Source organism: Aquarana catesbeiana, linkage group LG04, assembly GCF_042186555.1.
Source record: "Aquarana catesbeiana isolate 2022-GZ linkage group LG04, ASM4218655v1, whole genome shotgun sequence".
Classification (NCBI taxonomy): domain Eukaryota; kingdom Metazoa; phylum Chordata; class Amphibia; order Anura; family Ranidae; genus Aquarana; species Aquarana catesbeiana.
In genome coordinates, this window is record NC_133327.1 from 294,911,834 (window position 1) to 294,931,428 (window position 19,595).

A 19,595-nucleotide genomic window follows, 5' to 3' on the forward strand; every position below is an offset into this window, starting at 1 on the left:
TTTCTTGGGATTTTTTTTGCTCTCCGCTATGTGTCTTTCATGTTCTATCTTAGCCAACCTAATTGCACCCTTACATTTCTTATTGCATTCTTTATAAATTCTGAATGCTGTGGATGATCCCTCAACCTTGTATTTTTTGAAGGCCTTCTCCTTTGCTTTTATATGCATTTTTACATTGGAGTTAAGCCATCCAGGATGTTTGTTCGCTCTTTTAAATTTATTACCCAATGGGATACATTGGCTAATGCCCTTATTTAATATGCTCTTAAAGCAAACCCATCTCTCCTCCGTATTCTTTGTTCCTAATATTTTATCCCAATTTATGCCTTTTAGCAAGGTTTGTAGTTTAGGGAAGTTGGCTCTTTTGAAATTCAGTGTCTTTGTGTTCCCTTCATGTCTCCTATTTGTGTGATTTATACTGAAACTAATTGACCTGTGATCGCTGTTACCTAAATTGCCCCATATTTCCACATCTGTTATCAGGTCTGTATTGTTGGTAATCAGTAGATCTAGTAATGTTTTATTTCTAGTTGGTGCGTCTACCATCTGACCCATAAAATTGTCCTGCAAGACACTAAGGATCTGGCGAGCCTTAAATGAATGCGCGGTTCCCTCCGCCCAGTCTATGTCTGGATAATTAAAATCCCCCATTATGATAACACTTCCCATCCTTGCTGCTAATCCAATTTGTGATAGGAGATCCGTCTCCACTTCCTCCCTCAGGTTAGGGGGCCTATAGCATACTCCCAGTATTATTTTCCCCTTAGCTTCATCCCTTTGGAGCTCTACCCATAAAGATTCCACCTCCTCCCTAGCCCCCTCAGTGATGTCATCTCTCACATTCACTTGTACATTATTCTTGATATATAGGCATACCCCTCCCCCTTTTTTACCCTCTCTGTCCTTGCGGTATAGGGTATACCCTTGAATGTTTGCCAGCCAGTCATGAGAGCTGTTGAACCAGGTCTCTGAAATTCCCACAAAATCCAAATCCTCCTTGTACAACAGTATCTCTAGTTCACCCATCTTGTCCGCCAGGCTCCTGGCATTGGTGAACATGCCACATAGTTTAGACCGGTCGCATATTGTCCTCGTATTGGGTGTTTCAAGATTGCAACTTGGACTTGCTACTATACTCACCTTGTGTTTTTGTGCTTTGGTTAACCTACCACTAATGCCCCCAATACTACCCTCTGGAATATCTTCCGCACTGGCTATCACTGTCTCTGGACCCTCCCCCCCATCGCCTAGTTTAAAAACCCCTCTAACTTTTTGGCCATCTTCATTCCCAGCAGATCTGCACCCTCCTCATTTAGGTGCAGTCCGTCCCTTCTATAGTACCGGTTACCGACTGAGAAGTCGGCCCAGTCCTCCAGGAACCCAAACCCCTCCTTACTACACCAGCTCTTCAGCCACTTGTTTACTTCCCTAATCTCCCTCTGCCTCTCTGGTGTGGCTCGATGTACCGGTAGTATTCCTGAGAACATTACCTTGGAGGTCCTTTTCCTCAATTTAGCTCCTAAGTCCCTAAAATCGTTCTTTAGGACACTCCATCTGCCTCTGACTTTGTCATTGGTGCCAACGTGCACCATGACAGCCGGGTCTTCCCCAGCCCCTCCCAGTAATCTGTCCACAAGATCTGTGATGTGCCGAACCCGAGCGCCCGGTAGACAACATACTGTTCGGCGCTTCAGGTCTTGTTTACAGATTGCCCTCTCTGTCCTTCTAAGAATTGAGTCCCCTACCACCAGAATCTGTCTTTCCTTTCCCTTTGCTGCCCCCCCACTCTCACTGGAGGAGTTCTTCCCCTGGCAGCTAGGAGAGTCCCTCATCTCCAGCAGTGCTGGTCCCTGACTGGTTACACCAATGTCACTCAATGGAGCGTACTTATTGGGATGCTCCAGTCCTGGATCGGCCTCCCTGGCACTTCCCCCTCTACCCCTCCTGACTGTCACCCATCTACTCTTTGCTAGTGCCTGCACCTCTTTGTCTCCACCCGCCTCTGTGCTGGCACCTGCCGTGTACGTTCCTGGCTCACCTTTAGTATGGAGGGACTTCTCAGTGCTGACAGTTGCTTCCCCAGATTCAGAACCTGGGCTTCCAGGGAAACAGTGTGCTTACATTTTGCACATAGTATTCGCCCTCGATCGGATGATCAAGGAACGCATACATGCGGCAAGATGTACAAAGAGTCGCCTCTCCACACCCGCCGGGCATCGTACCTATTAAATTTGGTGAGGATTTGGGGATTTTACCCTGTCCAAATTACCTAACAACTAGCTTCCTGGCACTAATACTCAAGACAATACACAGGTACACGACAAGACAATACACAAGTACACAATACACAAGTACTAACGATCCACACACACTACTCAGACAACACTCAGATACTCACAGGTACTATGACCCCTGTTATAACCTCCTGTTTTAAACTCTTGTTTTTAACTCCCACTTAATCCAGCTCCACAGCTTCAAACTGAGCACGCTCAGACTGAGTCCTACAACAAGTTAAATAGGCACCTGTGAGCAATTAACCACACCCCTTAATTGATAGACTGATGAAACAAGAAAAAAAAAAAAAAGCTATTTAAAAAGTGACAGCAAAAGGCAAATTAAAAACTAAAAGGAAAAGTCCCCAAAATGCAACCCAGCAAACACCAACAGACAGCAAACACACACCAACAGACAGCAAACACACACCAACAGACAGCAAACACACACCAACAGACAGCAAACACACACCAACAGACAGCAAACACACACCAACAGACAGCAAACACACACCAACAGACAGCAAGACTTGTATACTCTAACACTTGTTTTTAACTCCCACTTAATCCAGCTCCACTTACACCAAGCTCCACAGCTTCAAACTGAGCACGACTTGTCCGGCAGACAATGCTCAAGAGTTGGAATTCCTATAAAAAAAAAAAACATATATTGTTTTCCTGCCAGGTTGAGTGTCTCAGCCTGTGCTGACAGTAATTGGTATATGTCAAAATCCTTGAGGGACCAGTTTAAGCAGGCGCTCAAGGTTATCCCTGTTCAGCAGGCCCAGGATCTGGCAAGCTCCTAGTAGCTTTATGTTGGCAATAGACGCTATGAGAGCTTCTATCTTTTGGCCTCACGACTTTCGCTGGGCTGGTACATATGTATAAAATACTATGGATGAAAAATTGGTCAGCCGAAGCATCATAAAAAAAAACAAAACTCCTGGCTGGTTTTCCTTTTTGCGGTGAATGGCTGTTTGGGATATCTTGGATAATTCATCCAAAGAATTTCTAGTGGAAAGGTACCCCTTTGCCATTTAGGAAAAAGGAGTAAATGTATTTCATTTAAACAAGCTCCTTCTCCAGTGCCAGGGGCATCAGCCTCCAGGCAGTCACGATGGCTTCCGCCATCAAGTTCAAGAGGTAATCCTCAGAGTCAAGCCCAGGGACAAAAGAAACCTACAAACAAGATACTAAAGCCTCCTTATGAGGGGGTGCCCCCACTCGCTTGGGGGGGGGGGGGACTTCTGCAGTTCTCAAGGGTCTGGATTCTGGATCTCAAGAATCTAAACCGGTTTCTGGATATCCGCTCTTTTTCGCATGGAGTCAATACAATCAGTTGTCTCCATCCTACAAGGAGGAGAACTTTTGACATCAGTCGACGTCAAGGGTGCATACCTCCGTGAGCATATTTCCCCACTCACCAGCAATATCTACTTCAAGGTAGAAAATCTTCATTTTCAGTTTGTAGCTCTGCTTTTCGGTCTAGCTACTGCACCTTGAGTGTTTACAGAGGTTCTGGCTCCACCTCTAGCCAGATTAAGGGCCCAAGGTATAACGATTATAGTTTACCTAGACGATCAGCTCTCAATAGACTAGTCGGTAGCCCACTTAGGGCCAAAGTATGGTCACCACATTCAACTACCTGAAATATAGGTTGGATTCTCAACCTAGAGAAATCTTCCTTAAAACCATTAAGGAGGTTATGAGTCTGTTCATAGATACACCCAGAAAAGGATATTCTTGCCCCAGGCAAAGATCAGCGCCATAAAGGAACTGATTAAGGTGGTCGAAGCAAAATGAATCCTTCTATTCAGCTTGCATGAGGAAAAGATGGTGGCTTCATTTGAGGCCATTCCTTATGCTCAGTTTCATTCGAGACTGCTGCAAAACAGTATCTTATCGGCTTGGAACAAGAGCTTTCAAGCTCTGGATTTTCCAATGTGTCTGACTCCAAAGGTGCGCCGGAACCTCAGTTTATGGTTAATAACTAAAAATCTGCAAAGGAGCAAATCCTTCCTACATTTACCTGGGAAGTGGTAACAACATACACCAACCTTTTTTTAGATTGGGGATCAGTCCTGGAAGAGGCAACTGTCCAAGAGAAGTGGTCCATATCAGAAATGACCTTGCCCATTAACATTCTACACATTCGGGCAGAGCGCTTGGTCCTGAGGGCCTGGACGCTTAATTTACGGAGCTATCCTGTCAGGATCCAATCAAACAATGCCACAGCAGTGGCCTATATCAATCACCAAGGGGGCACAAGAAGTTGTACAGCCCAGAGAAAGGTGAATTATATCCTATCTTGGGCAGAAAACAATGTACCTTGCCTATCGGTAGTTTTTCATTCTAGAGATAGAAATTTGTCAGCGGTCTATTTTGAGTCACCAGCAGTTCCCGGGAGAATGGTTCCTTCACCCCGATATCTTTCTGACAATAGGTCAAAGATGGGGGATCCCAGACATAGATCTGTTTGCGTCCAGGTTCAACAGAGAGATCGACATCTTTATGTTAAGAACAAAGGATCCTCTAACATGTGGAACAGGTGCCTTGGTGTTCCCATGGTATCAGTTTTACTGATTTATGCATTCCCTCCTTTTCTGCGTGCGTCCATGACTTCTTTGCAGGATCAAGCAGGAAGGGAAGTTGGTGATTCTTATGGCCCCAGCGTGGTCCAGAAGATCTTGGTATGCAGAGATCATAAGGATGGCGGTAGGGGTCCCATGGACCCTACCACCACGTCCAGACCTTCTCTCGCAAAGGTCCGGTATTCCATCTTACCTTATAAACGCTAAATTTAATGGTTTGGCTATTGAGGCCCACACTCTGAAGGAGCGTGGGCTGTCAGGTTCAGTGGGATCTACCTTGGTTAATGCAAGGAAGCAATTATATATTATGGAGTCTGAAAAGCATATGTCTACTGGTGTGAAACCAGGGGTTGGCACCCCAGGAAATAGGTCAAAGGTAGAATCCTCGACTTTCTGCAGATGGGGGGAGATATAAAGCTGGCCTTGAGTACTTTTTTTTTTTTTTTTTTTTTTTAACAACAAGGTTGGTCTTTATGAAAAATGGAACACGATACATTATAAGACATTAAATTATTGCAGTGGATACATCAGTGGAAGAACAGTATACAAGCAATGCACATTATGCAGCGTAAACAATAGGACACCGTAGGTGTATCTAACACAGGACACAGAGATTTATCCATCATCTATTGTCATAAGGGGGGGGGGGGGGGGGACACAGAGGCACAGAGCCTAGTCATCCATTTTAAACAGATAGGTCAAGGGTACTAAATAGGACATTACAATTCACAAAGGATCAGACCATGGCTGCCAGACCTTCTCAGATTTCTGGGGACAGCCTCTATTCATATGTTAGTTTATACATTGGTAGAATGGCATTAACTGAGTTTATCCACGACCCCACCGTAGGTGGCAGGGAAGAAGTCCATTTAAGCAGGATCTCTTTTTTGGCATAAAAGAGCAGTAATGAAAGCAGAAGCTTAGTATACCTAGGTCTTTGGTCATCATCTTGTATGCCCAGTAGGGCCAACTCTGCCGTCCTGGGCAGCTCCAGCTGGAGGCGCACATCAAGAAATTCGGGAGAGTCTAGGACATAGCCAAAACATATGTATATAGGTGCTATCCAGAGATTGGCATCTCGGGCAATTCGGGGACCTCTGTGGGTAAATTCTGTGCCGTCTCTGAGGCGTAAAATAAATCCTATGCAGGAATTTGGTTTGAATCAATTTGTCCCTGGACGATATCACCAGTTGGGAACTATTCTCAAAGCATTCCTCCCAAGTCTCCCTATCTAGGGATGGGATATCAGCCCTCCATTTATCCCACAATACGTCCAGTTTTTTGGAGTCTGTTCGAAGTAATGTCAAGTATAATACCTAAAGGGGCTTATTCAGGGTTGCCTGTGCCAATAATTCCTCAACCACATCCGTCTCGAGGACAGGTGGTGTCAGGAACTGAGCACGGAACGCATGTCTCAACTGATAGTAGCGAAACATCATCCCTATAGGAAGGCCATGTTTCCCCACTAGGTCCTGAAAAGAAAGTAAGGCTCCGGAGGAGACAATATCCTTCAGCAATTTAATACCATAGCGGGCCCATAGTTGTGGGTCAGGAATTGTCCTAAAATGTGGGAGGTTAGGATTACCCCATAGTGGACAGTAGGGGGGACCACCTATTGGGAGATAAAAAGCGTCTCCTAGCTACCCCCCATATGCGTAAAGTAGTCTTAATGGGTCCCAAGAGGGCAGGACTGGAGGAGGCTCCACGATACACCAGATTGCCGAGCTCCTTGAGAGAGCCCACCACAGCTGCTTCCAAACAGACTGCAGCATTGGCCCTAGATTGTTCAAACCACCACCTAACCGTGACTAACATGGCCGCCCAATAGTACACTAGCAAATTAGGTAAGGCCAAGCCTCCACAACTAACAGGGAGCTGAAGAGTTGATCTAGCTATCCGAGGGGAGGACCCTCTCCACAGAAAGGATCCAATGCAGCCGTCTATTTCTTTAAAGAATGTCTGGGATATCCATATAGGACAGTTCCGAAAAAAATAATTAAGCTTAGGTAGGTAAATCATTTTCAATACATTTATGCATCCTAGCAAGTTAAGGGGAAGATTGGCCCACTTGGCGCAGTGGTCTCTAAGACGTGTGACTATAGGTTGAAGATTAAGTCGTTGATGGGATCGGGGGTCACGCGATATTCTGATTCCTAGATATGTGAATTCCTCCACCCACTTCAATACAGGCTGGGTCGCTAGGTCCCTGGCCTTCGCATCTAAGGAGAAAAGTACAGACTTCGACCAATTGATACGAATCCCTGAAAAGCACCCAAACTCATCAAAGATTTCCAGGGCCGCCTGCAGCGACTAATCCGCATCGTGTAAATATAGCAGGGTGTCGTCGGCGTAAAGGGATATCTTCTCCTCCAGAGGGCCAACCCGCAGACCCACAATACGGTTAGATTCACGAACCAGTGTCGCCAGGGGTTCTAAACCAGGGCAAACAAACTGGGGGACAATGGGCAACCCTGCCTGGTCCCCCTCCGGAGGAGAAAGGCATCCGAAAGGGAATCATTTACCCTAATCTTAGCCCTGGGAGCCCTATATCACAAGCCCAGCCAGTGAAGGAACCTAGGTCCTATCCCAAATTTCCTCAGTACCTCCCATAAATACTCCCACTCAACGGAGTCAAAAGCCTTCTCCGCATCGAGAGAGGCTATGACTCTTGTGCCTTCATTATCATGGGTGGCAGCTAGATTTAGGAATAGACGGCGTATGTTGATATCGGTACCCTTCCCCGGCATTAACCCAGTTTGATCTACATGAACAAGGTCCTCTATCACCTTCCCAAGCCTCCTAGCCAAAATTTTTGCCAGTAGTTTGGCATCCGTGTTAATGAGAGAAATAGACCGGTACGAGGCACATTCTTCAGGGTCCTTGCCTGATTTGGGCTCCAACACCACAATCGCATCAGAGAATGAGTCTGGCAGAGCGTCTAAAGTAAGAGATTGCTGTATCAATGAAGTAAATCTGGGTGCTAAGAGTTCTTGGTAAACAAAGTAAAATTCAATGGGAATTCCATCTGGTCCCAGGGCCTCCTGGACCTTTACTAAGGAAATATCCTGCTCCAGCTCAGCGCTTCTTTCTGGTGCTAAATAGGGGAGGGCTACAGATATTGAATCAACTGTGATTGAAATCAGCTCTAGAGGAATATAGAGTCTTGTAAAATTCAAGAAATCTCGCATTAATAGCCGCTGGAGCCGTCAACAGACTGCCGTCCAGGTCTTTCAGCCTACCAATGCGAGTTACAGTATGTTGTCCCCTGGCAAGCCAGGCCAACAATCTGCCATTCTTATCTCCATATTTGAATACCCGTTGGGCGCTGTCTAACATAGATTTCTTGGTAAGCTCAACCCTACAGAGAGACAGCTCCCTTAGGACATCCTGCCAGGGCACATAATGAGTCTGATCAGGAGATTGCACATGTTCCGCCTCCCTCAACCTAGCCTGTTCTTCCAATAGCCTCAGAGACTGCACAGAACGCCTCTTTTTCGCAGATATGCGAGCCATGTATTCACCCCTCAGCCAGGCCTTAAAAGCGTCCCATTGCACCAAAGGTCCAGCAGATTCAGCGTTATTTATCCAAAATCCACACAGTGCCTCCAGTAGCTCCTCTTGGATCTCCGGTTCCGCAATCCAGAACTTAGATAATCTCCATATCCGCTCGCCCACCACCGGAGCAAGACGGATAGTTACGGACACAGGGGCATGATCCGAGATACCTCGTGAGAGGATCTCTGCAGAGACCACCCTCCGCACAAGGTCGGGGGAGGCAAAAGCCAGGTCAATGCGAGACATGGTTCGGTGCATGGTGGAGAGGCAGGTAAACTCTCTATCGGTGGGATGGAAATGTCGCCAGTGATCTGTCATATGAAAAGTAGATGCCCAACGGGAAAGGTCTTGTTGTTGGGGGCCAGTAGTCTGCATCCTGTCTAATTCCCTATTTGGGGTCATATTAAAGTCGCCTATAAATAAGACATTCTCAACATTGTATAAGGTAACCTGTTGCATCAAAGTATGAAGTATACCTATGTCTGCCGGGGGGGGGGGGGACAGGTAGATTCCTACAATAACAACAGGGATCTCCTCAATCAGAGAGTGTAGGATAACATACCTACCCCCTGGGTCAAGACGAACATTTAGCAATTGGAAGTGTAGGGATTTGTGAACTGGCACACTAACCCCCCTGGCATAATTTGAGTATGGCGCATGGTAGTGAGTACCAACCCATGCCCGCTTCAAACTAAGAATGCGGGAACCAACAAGATGCGTCTTCTGTAAGATACACACCTGTGGGCGAAGCTTACGTAAATAGTTAAACACTAGAGAGCGTTTTACAGCAGAGTTTAAGCCCCGTACATTCCACGACACCACTAAACACCCTGCCATGTCAGTAATATAAGGAAGCCCGTCTCCAGTACCCCGGGGGGAGAAGGGCCCACACCCGGTTGCACCGGAGACACGCAACCCAACAACATGTAGAGTATCCTTGCATATGATACGTATGTGTGCTTGAAAAAATACATGCCATAATAGACCAACCAAGACCTGAAAGTAAAAAAGAGTTAACATAACCAACCAACCCTTAACCTCAATAAGCAACCCATCCCCCCGTGCCCCCCGGAACATTGAGGAGCACATGAGTCCCATGAACCCCATGAACAAATAACTGATAACTTAGGTTGAGGTCGTGCAGCCAGAGCAGAACATCGCAACACCATCCGGAACAAGGGATCTAGGTGTGTGACTGTGAGTTCTTGTTCCAGAGCCAGTGGAGTGATAGGTAAAGGAGGACAAAAAACGTTCTGTTCATCACCTGACCAAGCAGGGGCACCTTCTTCATTGTCTGTTACAAAAGAGGGGATACATGTAAAAATATAGAAAAGGAAAAAAATAAAATAAAAACATTGAGCAGCTTGGAATGATCACAAAAGAAAGGCTGTGACAAGGAACAGGCATCCTTCAGCAACAATGACAAGGCAGGGGCTGTTAAAACAGGGACTGAAAGGTAAGCATGAAGTCTTGTCAGGCAACCCATCCCTCTAGCAGAATCCCTGCATAGAACAGCCGAGCATATAATCCATGGAGGAAAATAGGAGAGGGGTTAGGACCCCAGGCACAGTGGTCAAAGGGGGATAAACAGCTCTGTTCAGTCATCCATGGTAAGTGATCCCTGCAAGGAAGGCAAAATATGAAGGCAGTGTTACGGGGGAAGGGTCTCCAGCCAGATGAATGCATCTTTAGGAGAGGTGAAAAAACGGATCGTCTCCCCGTCGACCACCCTCAACTTAGCAGGAAACAGAATACTGTATTTCATCCCTCTCCTATGTAGCGCTGCCTTGATTGCATCAAAAGAACGGCGCTGTCGCTGTGTTTCTATGCTGTAGTCCGGGAACAGCAGAAGTTTGACATTTTTGTAGGGCAGCTCGCCAGCAGCGCGTGAGGCCCTGAGTAGCTCATCTCTGTCCCGAAAATTTAGTAAACGGAGGATAAAGGTGCGAGGGGGGAACCCCTCAGGCCCCGGCTGGGGCGGCACACGATGGGCCCTCTCCACCACAAAGTATGGGGAGAGCTGAGCAGCTGGGAGCATAGATCGCAACAATTCCTCTGCGAATAGGGCCGGAGAGCGTCCCTCTACCCCCTCTGGGAGACCCACAATCCTGAGATTGTTCCTCCTGCTCCGGTTCTCGGCGTCCTCCGCACGGTACTCTAGGGCTCTCACCTTTGTCTGGAGTGTGCGGATGGAGGCATCGTGATCAGTTATCGTGTCCTCCGCCTCCCCTATCCTTCGCTCAGTCTCCGAGACCCGCGATCGGATCTTGTCCAGGTCTTGCCGGATTATGCCCACATTCAACTGTACCTCCTCTATCTTGGAAGCTAAGGTGGTCTGGCAGGAGGCAACAGCTGACTGGCAGGAGTTAATAGCCGCCATGAGGTCCGGTAGTCCCGGCGGAGCCAAAGCAGGGTCTGCCTCGTGGTCTGTCTGCGACGCCATGTTGCTATGGCGCGCAGGGGAATCCATGGAGCGAGGTATCGGGCCTTCCTCCTCTGGGATATTCGGGGGGAACTTCAGTTTCTTACCCCTCTTTTGGTGGCCCGGAGTCCTGGAAGGCATCCAGATAGCCCAGGGACCCTCTAGTCAGTGCAATAGAGCAGTTCGGATATGTTTAGCGGATCACACTCCAGGAGAGCTCAGAATACCAGTCTGCTCAGCCTGCCATCTTGGCCACGCCCCCTTGAGTACTTTCTAAGGACAGGTCTCGGCCTTAACTGTATTATTTCAACGACCACTTGCTTCGCATTCTTTGGCTCGTAACTTTATTCAGGGGTTAACACAGCTTAATCTCTGGTTAGGTCACCCCTGAACCCTTGGGACTTGAATTTATTTAGTTTTGTCAGCATTACAAAAACGGCCTTTTTTTGAGCAGATACGACATATTCCCTTGGTCCTTTTTGACAAGGAAACTATTTTTTCTGGTAACCATATCTGCTGCATGAAGGATATCAGAATTGGCTGGTCTTTTTTTTAAAGATCTATATTATTATTGTTCACAAGGATAAGGTAGTATTGCATCCTCATCCTAACCTTTTACCTTCATTTTTTCCAGAACCCTGTTCTATGGAAGAAAAATCACCACATTCTCTTGATGTGGTGAGAGCAGTCAAAGTCTACTTAAAGGCAACTGATCAGGTTCATAAAACGGATGTTTCATTCGTATTGCCGGAAGGTCCTAAAAGAGGACAGGCAGTATCGAAATCTACTATTTCTAAATGGATTCAACAAGTAATCATTAAAGCTTATGGTTCAAAGAGGTAGATTTCACCCTCTCAAATCAAAACGCACTCCTCTAGGGTTGTTAGTGCTCTGTGGGCAGTGCATTACTAAGCCTCCATGGCTTGCAAGGCCGCAACATGGTCTTCAATCCATACATTTACCAGATTCTATCAGGTGGATGTAAAAAGGCACAAGGATATCGCCTTTGGGCGTAGTGTGCTGCAGGCAGCAGTATAACTCTTCTAGTCTCATGTTGCCCTGATTCTGTTGTGCCTCCCTCCCCTCAGTTGGCATTGCTATGGGACATCCCACATAGTGATTACTATGGCACTGTGTTCCGTGATGTAAGATTAAAGAAAATAAGATTTTTTGTAACTGCTTACCTGTAAAATCCTTTTCTTTTGAAGTACATCACGGGACACAGAGGTCCCGCCCCTCTTTCTAGTACACACGTGTATTGCTTTGCTACAAAACTGAGGTACTCCCGGTATGGGAGGGGTTATATAGGGAGGCAACTTCCTGTTTACGGTGTGCCAGTGTCCAGCACCTGAAGATGGCCTATAACCCACATAGCAATTACTATGGCTCTGTGTCCCATGATGATGTACTTAAAAAGAAAAGGATTTTACAGGTAAGCTGTTATAAAAATGCTATTTTATTTCCCTCCAAACTAACAAACATAAAAATTACCGTAAGCGCATACACACAATGAATAAACCTAGAATGAACTAAGTATGACCATAAATATAGATTGCACAATATGAATGTGCAGTGTTAACCTGCAAAAAAATAAGTGAAACAATAATTAATAAACCTGATTGGTAACAACAGTGACTGAAAATGGAAACAGTGACAGCTCCAAAAAGTCCTAAATTAATTAAAAAGAACTTAAAACGTGACAGTCCATAATATAGGTTTGTAAAAAGATTTGTGAGAGAACACCACCAAAAGTCTATGGAGGTTGCACGTAGCAAAAGATGAACAAGTGATTCACAGGTGAGTGGATGATTGATTCCAGGATCTAACAGGTAAGTCAATACTGGGAAAACCACAAGTGAACGGAAGATCTAGATCGGTGCCGGGGCCATCACCAAGAACAACAAGAGGCTTACCAGAAATAAATGACCTGAAATGACCTGAGATGACGGCTTCTCAGCTGAAACATGTCGGGTGGACCCCTCACGATTGCCGCTATATGATGTTTAACCACTTCCCACCCGCCCTATAGCGGATTGACGTCCGGGAAGTGGTTCTATTATCCTGACTGGGCGTCATATGAGGTCCAGCAGGATAACATGCCGCCGCGCGCCCCCGGGGGCGCGCATCGCGGCAATCGGTGGAGCGGCGTGTCAGCCTGACACACCGCTACACTGATCTTGGTAAAGAACCTCCGGCGGAGGCTCTTTACCACGTGATCAGCCGTGTCCAATCATGGCTGATCACACTGTCAATGGGAAGAGCCGTTGACTGGCTCTTCCTCACTCGCGTCTGACAGACGCGAGTAGAGGAGAGCCGATCGGCGGCTCTCCTGGCAGGGGGGGGTCTGCGCTGATTGTTTATCAGCGCAGCCCCCCCTCAGATCACCACACTGGACCACCAGGGATCGCCACTAGGACCACCAGGGAAGGGGCAACATGTGGATGGCCAGGTATGTACCCCATGGCCATCCACATGTGCCCAATCTGTGCCAATCAGTGCCCACAAATGGGCACTGATTGGCACCATTATGTCCAAGATCTGCCCAGCAATGCCCCCAATGTTTTATCAGTGCCACCTGTCATTGCCCATCGGTGCCACCTGTCATTGCCCATCGGTGCCCATCAGTGCCACCCATAAGTACCCATCAGTGCCACCCATATGTACCAATCAATGCCACCTACGAGTGCCCATCAGTGCCGCCTATCAGTGCCACCTCATTGGTGCCACCTCATCGGTGCCCATCAGTGTCGCTGTATCAGTGCCCGTCAGTGCAGCCATATCAGTGCCCATCATTGAAGGAGAAAACGTACTTATTTACAAAAAATTTTAACAGAAACAAAGAAAAACTTGTTTTTTTTTCGAAAATTTTCGGTCTTTTTTTATTTGTTGGGCAAAAAAAAAAAAAACGCAGAGGTGATCAAATACCACCAAAAGAAAGCTCTATTTGTGGGAACAAAATGATAAAAAATTTGTATGGGTACAGTGTTGTATGACCGCGCAATTGTCATTCAAATTGCGACAGTGCTGAAAGCTGAAAATTGGCCTGGGCGGGAAGGTGTCTAAGTGCCTGGTGTTGAAGTGGTTAAGCTGTTTTTTGATCTTCCAATATGTGAGTTTGTTTTTTAATTATTTTAATAAACCAGTGTTTTAAACGTGATCACGCTATGTGAGTTTCTTTACTCCTCGCATGGCATGTGAATCATTCGTTTGGCCTGTGTCGGATTGCCTATGGATGTGGAAGCTGTGATGTCACCTCCCCTTCCCACTGTATGCTGACAACATCTGACAAGTTATATTGTTCTGACCAGGTGGTTAACAAGCCTTTTTGACTTGTATGACGTATGTCATTTCAGGTAATTTATTTCTGGTAAGCCTCTTGTTGTTCTTGGTGATGGCCCCGGCACCGATCTAGATCTTCCGTTCATTTGTGGTTTTCCCAGTATTGACTTACCTGTTAGATCCTGGAATCAATCATCCACTCACCTGTGAACCTGGGAATCACTTGTTCATCTTTTGCTACGTGCAACCTCCATAGACTTTTGGTGGTGTTCTCTCACAAATCTTTTTACAAATCTATATTATGGACTGTCACGTTTTAAGTTCTTTTTAATTAATTTAGGACTTTTTGGAGCTGTCACTGTTTCCATTTTCAGTCACTGTTGTTACCAATCAGGTTTATTATTTATTGTTTCACTTATTTTTTTGCAGGTTAACACTGCACATTCATATTGTGCAATCCATATTTATGGTCATACTTAGTTCATTCTAGGTTTATTCATTGTGTGTATGCACTTAATTTTTATGTTTGTTAGTTTGTAGCGCTACACTTTTATATATATTTTTTCACTTTTTACCTGGCGTCTACGGGTGTGTTGGCTGCTATCTTAGTGTTTTCTTTGGTTTAGCGCAGCGCTGTACATATCCATTTATTTGTTATTTTATTTCCCTCAAATAGAGCTTTCTTTTGGTGGTATTTGATCACCTCTGTGTTTTTTTTTATTTTTTGTGCTATAAAAAGAAGAGCGACAATTTAGAAAAAAACACTATCTTTTACTTTTTGCTATAATAAATATTCCAATTTAAAAAAAAAAAAAATTTCCTCAGTTTCGGCCGATATGTATAATACATATTTTTGGTTAAAAAAAATCGCATCTACAAAATAGGGGATAGATTTATGACATTTTTATTATTTTTTACTAGTAATGGCGGTGATCAGCATTTTTTTTTTTTTATTGGGACTACAACATTATGGCGGACACATCAGACACTTTTGGCACATTTTTGGGACCAGTGACAATTATACAGCGATCAGTGCTATAAAAATGCACTGATTACTGTATAAATGTCACTGGCAGAGAAGGGATTAGCACTAGGGGGCGATCAAGGGGTTAACTGTGTTCCCTAGGTGTGTTCTAAATGTGGGGGGAGGGTACTGACTAGGAGGAGAGAGATCAGTGTTCAAACTTAGTATGAACACACAATCTGTCTCCTCCCCTAAGAGAACCAAGATCTGTGTGTTTACACACACAGATCACTGTTCACACTCTGTCGCGGGTGCGAGCTGCGGGCATGCGAGCTTGCCTCCGGAGGCACGCTTCCCCCCATTGGTCAACAGGTGAAGCGACGTAAGGTAACATTGTTTCGCCCAGGGGGAGCCAACCTGCCGCAGTACAACTGCGGCAGCTGGTCGGGAAGGGGTTAAAGTGGCTTTCATGAAAGATGCATGGGCCTGGTCACCTTCTAAAATTTCTAGTTGCCTGGCTTTATCTGACTTAAGCATTTTTAAGTCACAAAGAACAGGTATGGTGTAATTGAATGTCGGGACGCCTATATACCTGTTACTGGTCAACAAGCCCTAAGCTTCACTAGCATCCATTCTCAAAAGGAGAATTTAATATTGGCACTTATTCTTATATGAGGGAGACCCTTTATGTTGGCACAGTCTTCAGAAAATAGTCGTCATTTCTTTGAATTATTAATTTGCTTAGAGCTGAAGTATATACAGAATACAGAGTCCCAGTTTGGTGTTGTGTAAATGGTAATGAAGATAAAATGCTCAGTCCAGAAGCACCAACATTATCTGTGGTTTTTTTTCTGTGCTTACTATATAGAACTCTACTCTATGTTTTTATTTTTAATTAAGTAATTTCCTTCACAGAAAGCGAATGTTGTATTGTTTGTTCTATAATGCTCCCTGGACATGTTTAATCTGCAATGCTCTAATAACCATAGACGACTTATTTTGGGGGGGGGGGTACAATACCAACGGTCTCCGATATGAAGAATTAACTTTCCCTTTATCTTCATTAGATTTGTATGCAATTAGAAGTAATTTAGTTACCGTACTTTAGTAAGTATCAGTGTTTATTTTTCTCTTCATTTGTTAAATAAACCATTTTTTTCCTTTACTCTCTCAAAGGTTGTCCTTTTAGGCACAGTGACCCTGAGTTGCTGAAACAGAAGTTGCAGTCTTTCAAAGTTGCTTCCACAGGGATAAATCAAGTAAGTACACATTTTTACTTATTACACAAAACATTGCACACCCTGTTAAAAAAAAACAGGTTACTATTTTTACTATGTAACCTATTTAGTGCACAGTGATAAGGGTATATTTACCTCAGTACAGCTCTTACAGCTTTTCCTTCTCATGTTTAGGATAGATGTAGATATTGTATGCGTTAATAATTTCACTTTTACATGAAAGCCCATCAGTGGCTTTAAAAATCGATGCCAGGATTCTGGTATAACCACTTTTACCCAAAGACATACAGGTACATTCTAAGGGCTAAAAGTGGATAGTAAAAAAAAAAAAAATCTAAACCCGCTACAGTTTCTCCTTCAAGTGGTGGAAAGATGGTGAAGGTTTTGAATTTATTCTTCTCCTCAGTCTTCATGAGGGAAACGGTAACCAAGACTGCAATGTTTATCCTCATGACACGACACAGGAAGCACCTTCATGGCTAACAGAGGATATAATTAGAAATAGACTTAAATAACGTAACATTAATAAGTCACCGGGACCAGATGACCTGATTGCAGACCATTGTTCCTAATTTTTACGAACGGTCTATTGACTGGAATGGTACCAGCTGATTGGAAAAAAGCCAATTTAGCACCAATACTTAAAAAAGGGCCAAGATACAGTATCTCACAAAAGTCAGTACACCCCTTACATGTTTGTAAATATTTAATGTGACAACACTGAAGAAATGACAAGTAGTGAGTGTACAGCTTGTATAAAAGTGTAAATTTGCTGTCAACTCAAAATAACTCAACACACAGCCATTAATGTCTAAACCGCTGATAACAAAAGTGAGTACACCCCTAAGTGAAAATGTCCAAATTTGTCCCAAATGGTCAATCATTTGTGTGGCCACCATTATTTTCCACCACTGCCTTAACCCTCTTGGGCATGGAGTTCACCGGAGCTTCACAGGTTGCCACTGGAGTCCTCTTCCACTACTCTGCACCACGGAGTTGGTGGATGTTAGAGACCTTGCGCTCCTCCACCATCCGTTTTGAGGATGCCCCACAGATGCTCAATAGGGTTTAGGTCTGGAGACATGCTTGGCCAGTCCATCACCTTTACCCTCAGCTTCTTTAGCAAGGCAGTGGTCGCCTTGGAGGTGTGTTTGGGATTGTTATCATGTCCTTAGTCTGCTTGTCTTCAGCAGGTTTAGACAATAATGGCTGTGTTGAGTTATTTTGAGGGGACAGCAAATTTACACTCTTATACAAGCTGTACACTCACTACTTTACATTGTAGCAAAGTGTCATTTCTTCAGTGTTGTCACATGAAAAGATATAATAAAATATTTACAAAAATCTGTAACAAACTGTTTGCAGGCTTTTTTTTGCATCATCTTTAGAAAAGGCTTCCTTCTGGGACATCAGCCATGCAGACCAATTTGATGCTGTGTGCGGCGTATGGTCTGAGCACTGACAGGCTGACCCACCACCCCTTCAACCTCTGCAGCAATGCTGGCACCACTCATACGTCTATTTCCCAAAGACAACTTCTGGATATGACGCTGAGCACGTGCACTCAACTTCTTTGGTCAACCATGGCAAGGCCAGTTCTGAGTGTTATCTGTCCTGTTAAACTGCTGTATGGTCTTGTCCACTGTGCTGCAGCTCAGTTTCAGGGCCTTGGCAATCTTCTTATAGCTTAGGCCATCTTTATGTAGTGCAACAATTCTTTTTTTTTTCAGATCCTCAGAGAGTTCTTTACCATGAGGTGTCATGTTAAACTTTCAGTGACCGGTATGAAAGAGTGACCGCGATAACACCAAATTTAACACACCTGCTCCCCATTCACACCTGAGACCTTGTAACGTTAACGAGTCACATAACACTGGGGGGGGGGAAATGGCTAATTGGGCCCAATTTGGACATTTTCACTTAGGGGTGTACTCACTTTTGTTGCCAGCGGTTTTGACAATAATGGCTGTGTTGAGTTATTTTGAGGGGACAGCAAATTTACACGGTTATACAAGCTGTGCATTAACTACTTTACTTTGTAGCAAAGTGTCATTTCTTCAGTGTTGTCACATGAAAAGATATAATAAAATATTTACAAAAATCTGAGGGATGTACTCTTTTTTGAGATACTATAGACAAGTTAGCCTAACATCAATAGTTTGCAAACTCTTGGAGGGGATAAGGGACTATATACAAGATTTTAGTAATACAAACTGTATTAGCAGTAATCAGCATGGCTTCATGAAGAATCATTCCTGCCAAACCAACCTATTAACCACCTATGAGGTGGTGAGCTGCCATCTAGATAAAGGAAGACCTGTAGATGTAGTATATCTGGATTTCGCAAAGGCGTTCTCTACAGTTCCCCATAAACGTTTACTGTACAAACTAAGGTCTGTCAGCATGGATCAAAGGGTGAGTACATGGATTGAAAACTGGCTTTGGGGGCGAGTTCAGAGGGTGGGGATAAATGGGGACTACTCAGAATAGTCCAGTGTAGAAAGCGAGGTCCCCCAGGGTTCTGTCCTGGGAGGAGTCTTATTTAATTTATTCATAAATGATCTGGAGAATGGGATAAACCACTCAATCTCAGTATTTGCAGACGATACTAAGCTAAGCAGGGCAATAACTTCTACGCAGGATGTGGAAACCTTGCAAGAAGACCTAAACAAATTAATGGGGTGGGCAACTACATGGCAAATGAGGTTTAAAATGTTGAAAAATGTAAAATAATGCATTTGGGTGGCAAAAAATGTAATGCAATCTACTCACTAGGGGGAGAACCAATGGGGGAATCTGGGATGGAAAAGGACCTTGGGGTCTTAGTAGATGACAGGCTCAGCAATGGAATGCAATGCCAGGCTGCTGCAAGCAAAGCCAACAGAATATTGGCATTGATATTAAAAAAGGGAATTCACTTCAGAGATAAAATGATGATTCTCCCACTCTACAAGACTCTGGTCCGGCCACACCTGGAATATGCTCTCCAGTTCTACAAAGTGAAGTAACACATGCAAGAGATACAGCTGCACACCCAAAAAGCATTGCAAAATTAGAGGAAAAGTTTCCCCAGGGGGCTTTTAAGCAGCAAAATATTTCTGAAACAATGTTTAGTGAAAATATTATTTAATTCAGATATAGAATGCATTACATGGATACAATCAATATCACATAAAATTTCCAGTAGTCGACACAAGCAACAACAAAGGACCATCACCCATGGCAATCAATTCATTAAAAAAGTTCTAATTGAACAGTTACATTTTATCAATA

General features: G+C 44.5%; 1 protein-coding gene across 5 annotated transcripts in view; it reads left to right on the plus strand.

Moving 5' to 3' along the window:
• Positions 1-19,595, plus strand: part of PRIM2 (DNA primase subunit 2) — a 449,872-nt gene that overhangs the window by 396,507 nt on the left and 33,770 nt on the right. For all 5 annotated transcript variants that reach the window (XM_073626716.1, XM_073626712.1, XM_073626715.1 and 2 more), the window contains exon 12: positions 16,261-16,343. In XM_073626716.1, coding sequence (XP_073482817.1) covers positions 16,261-16,343 — 83 coding nt within the window. The remainder of the gene's footprint in view (positions 1-16,260; positions 16,344-19,595) is intronic.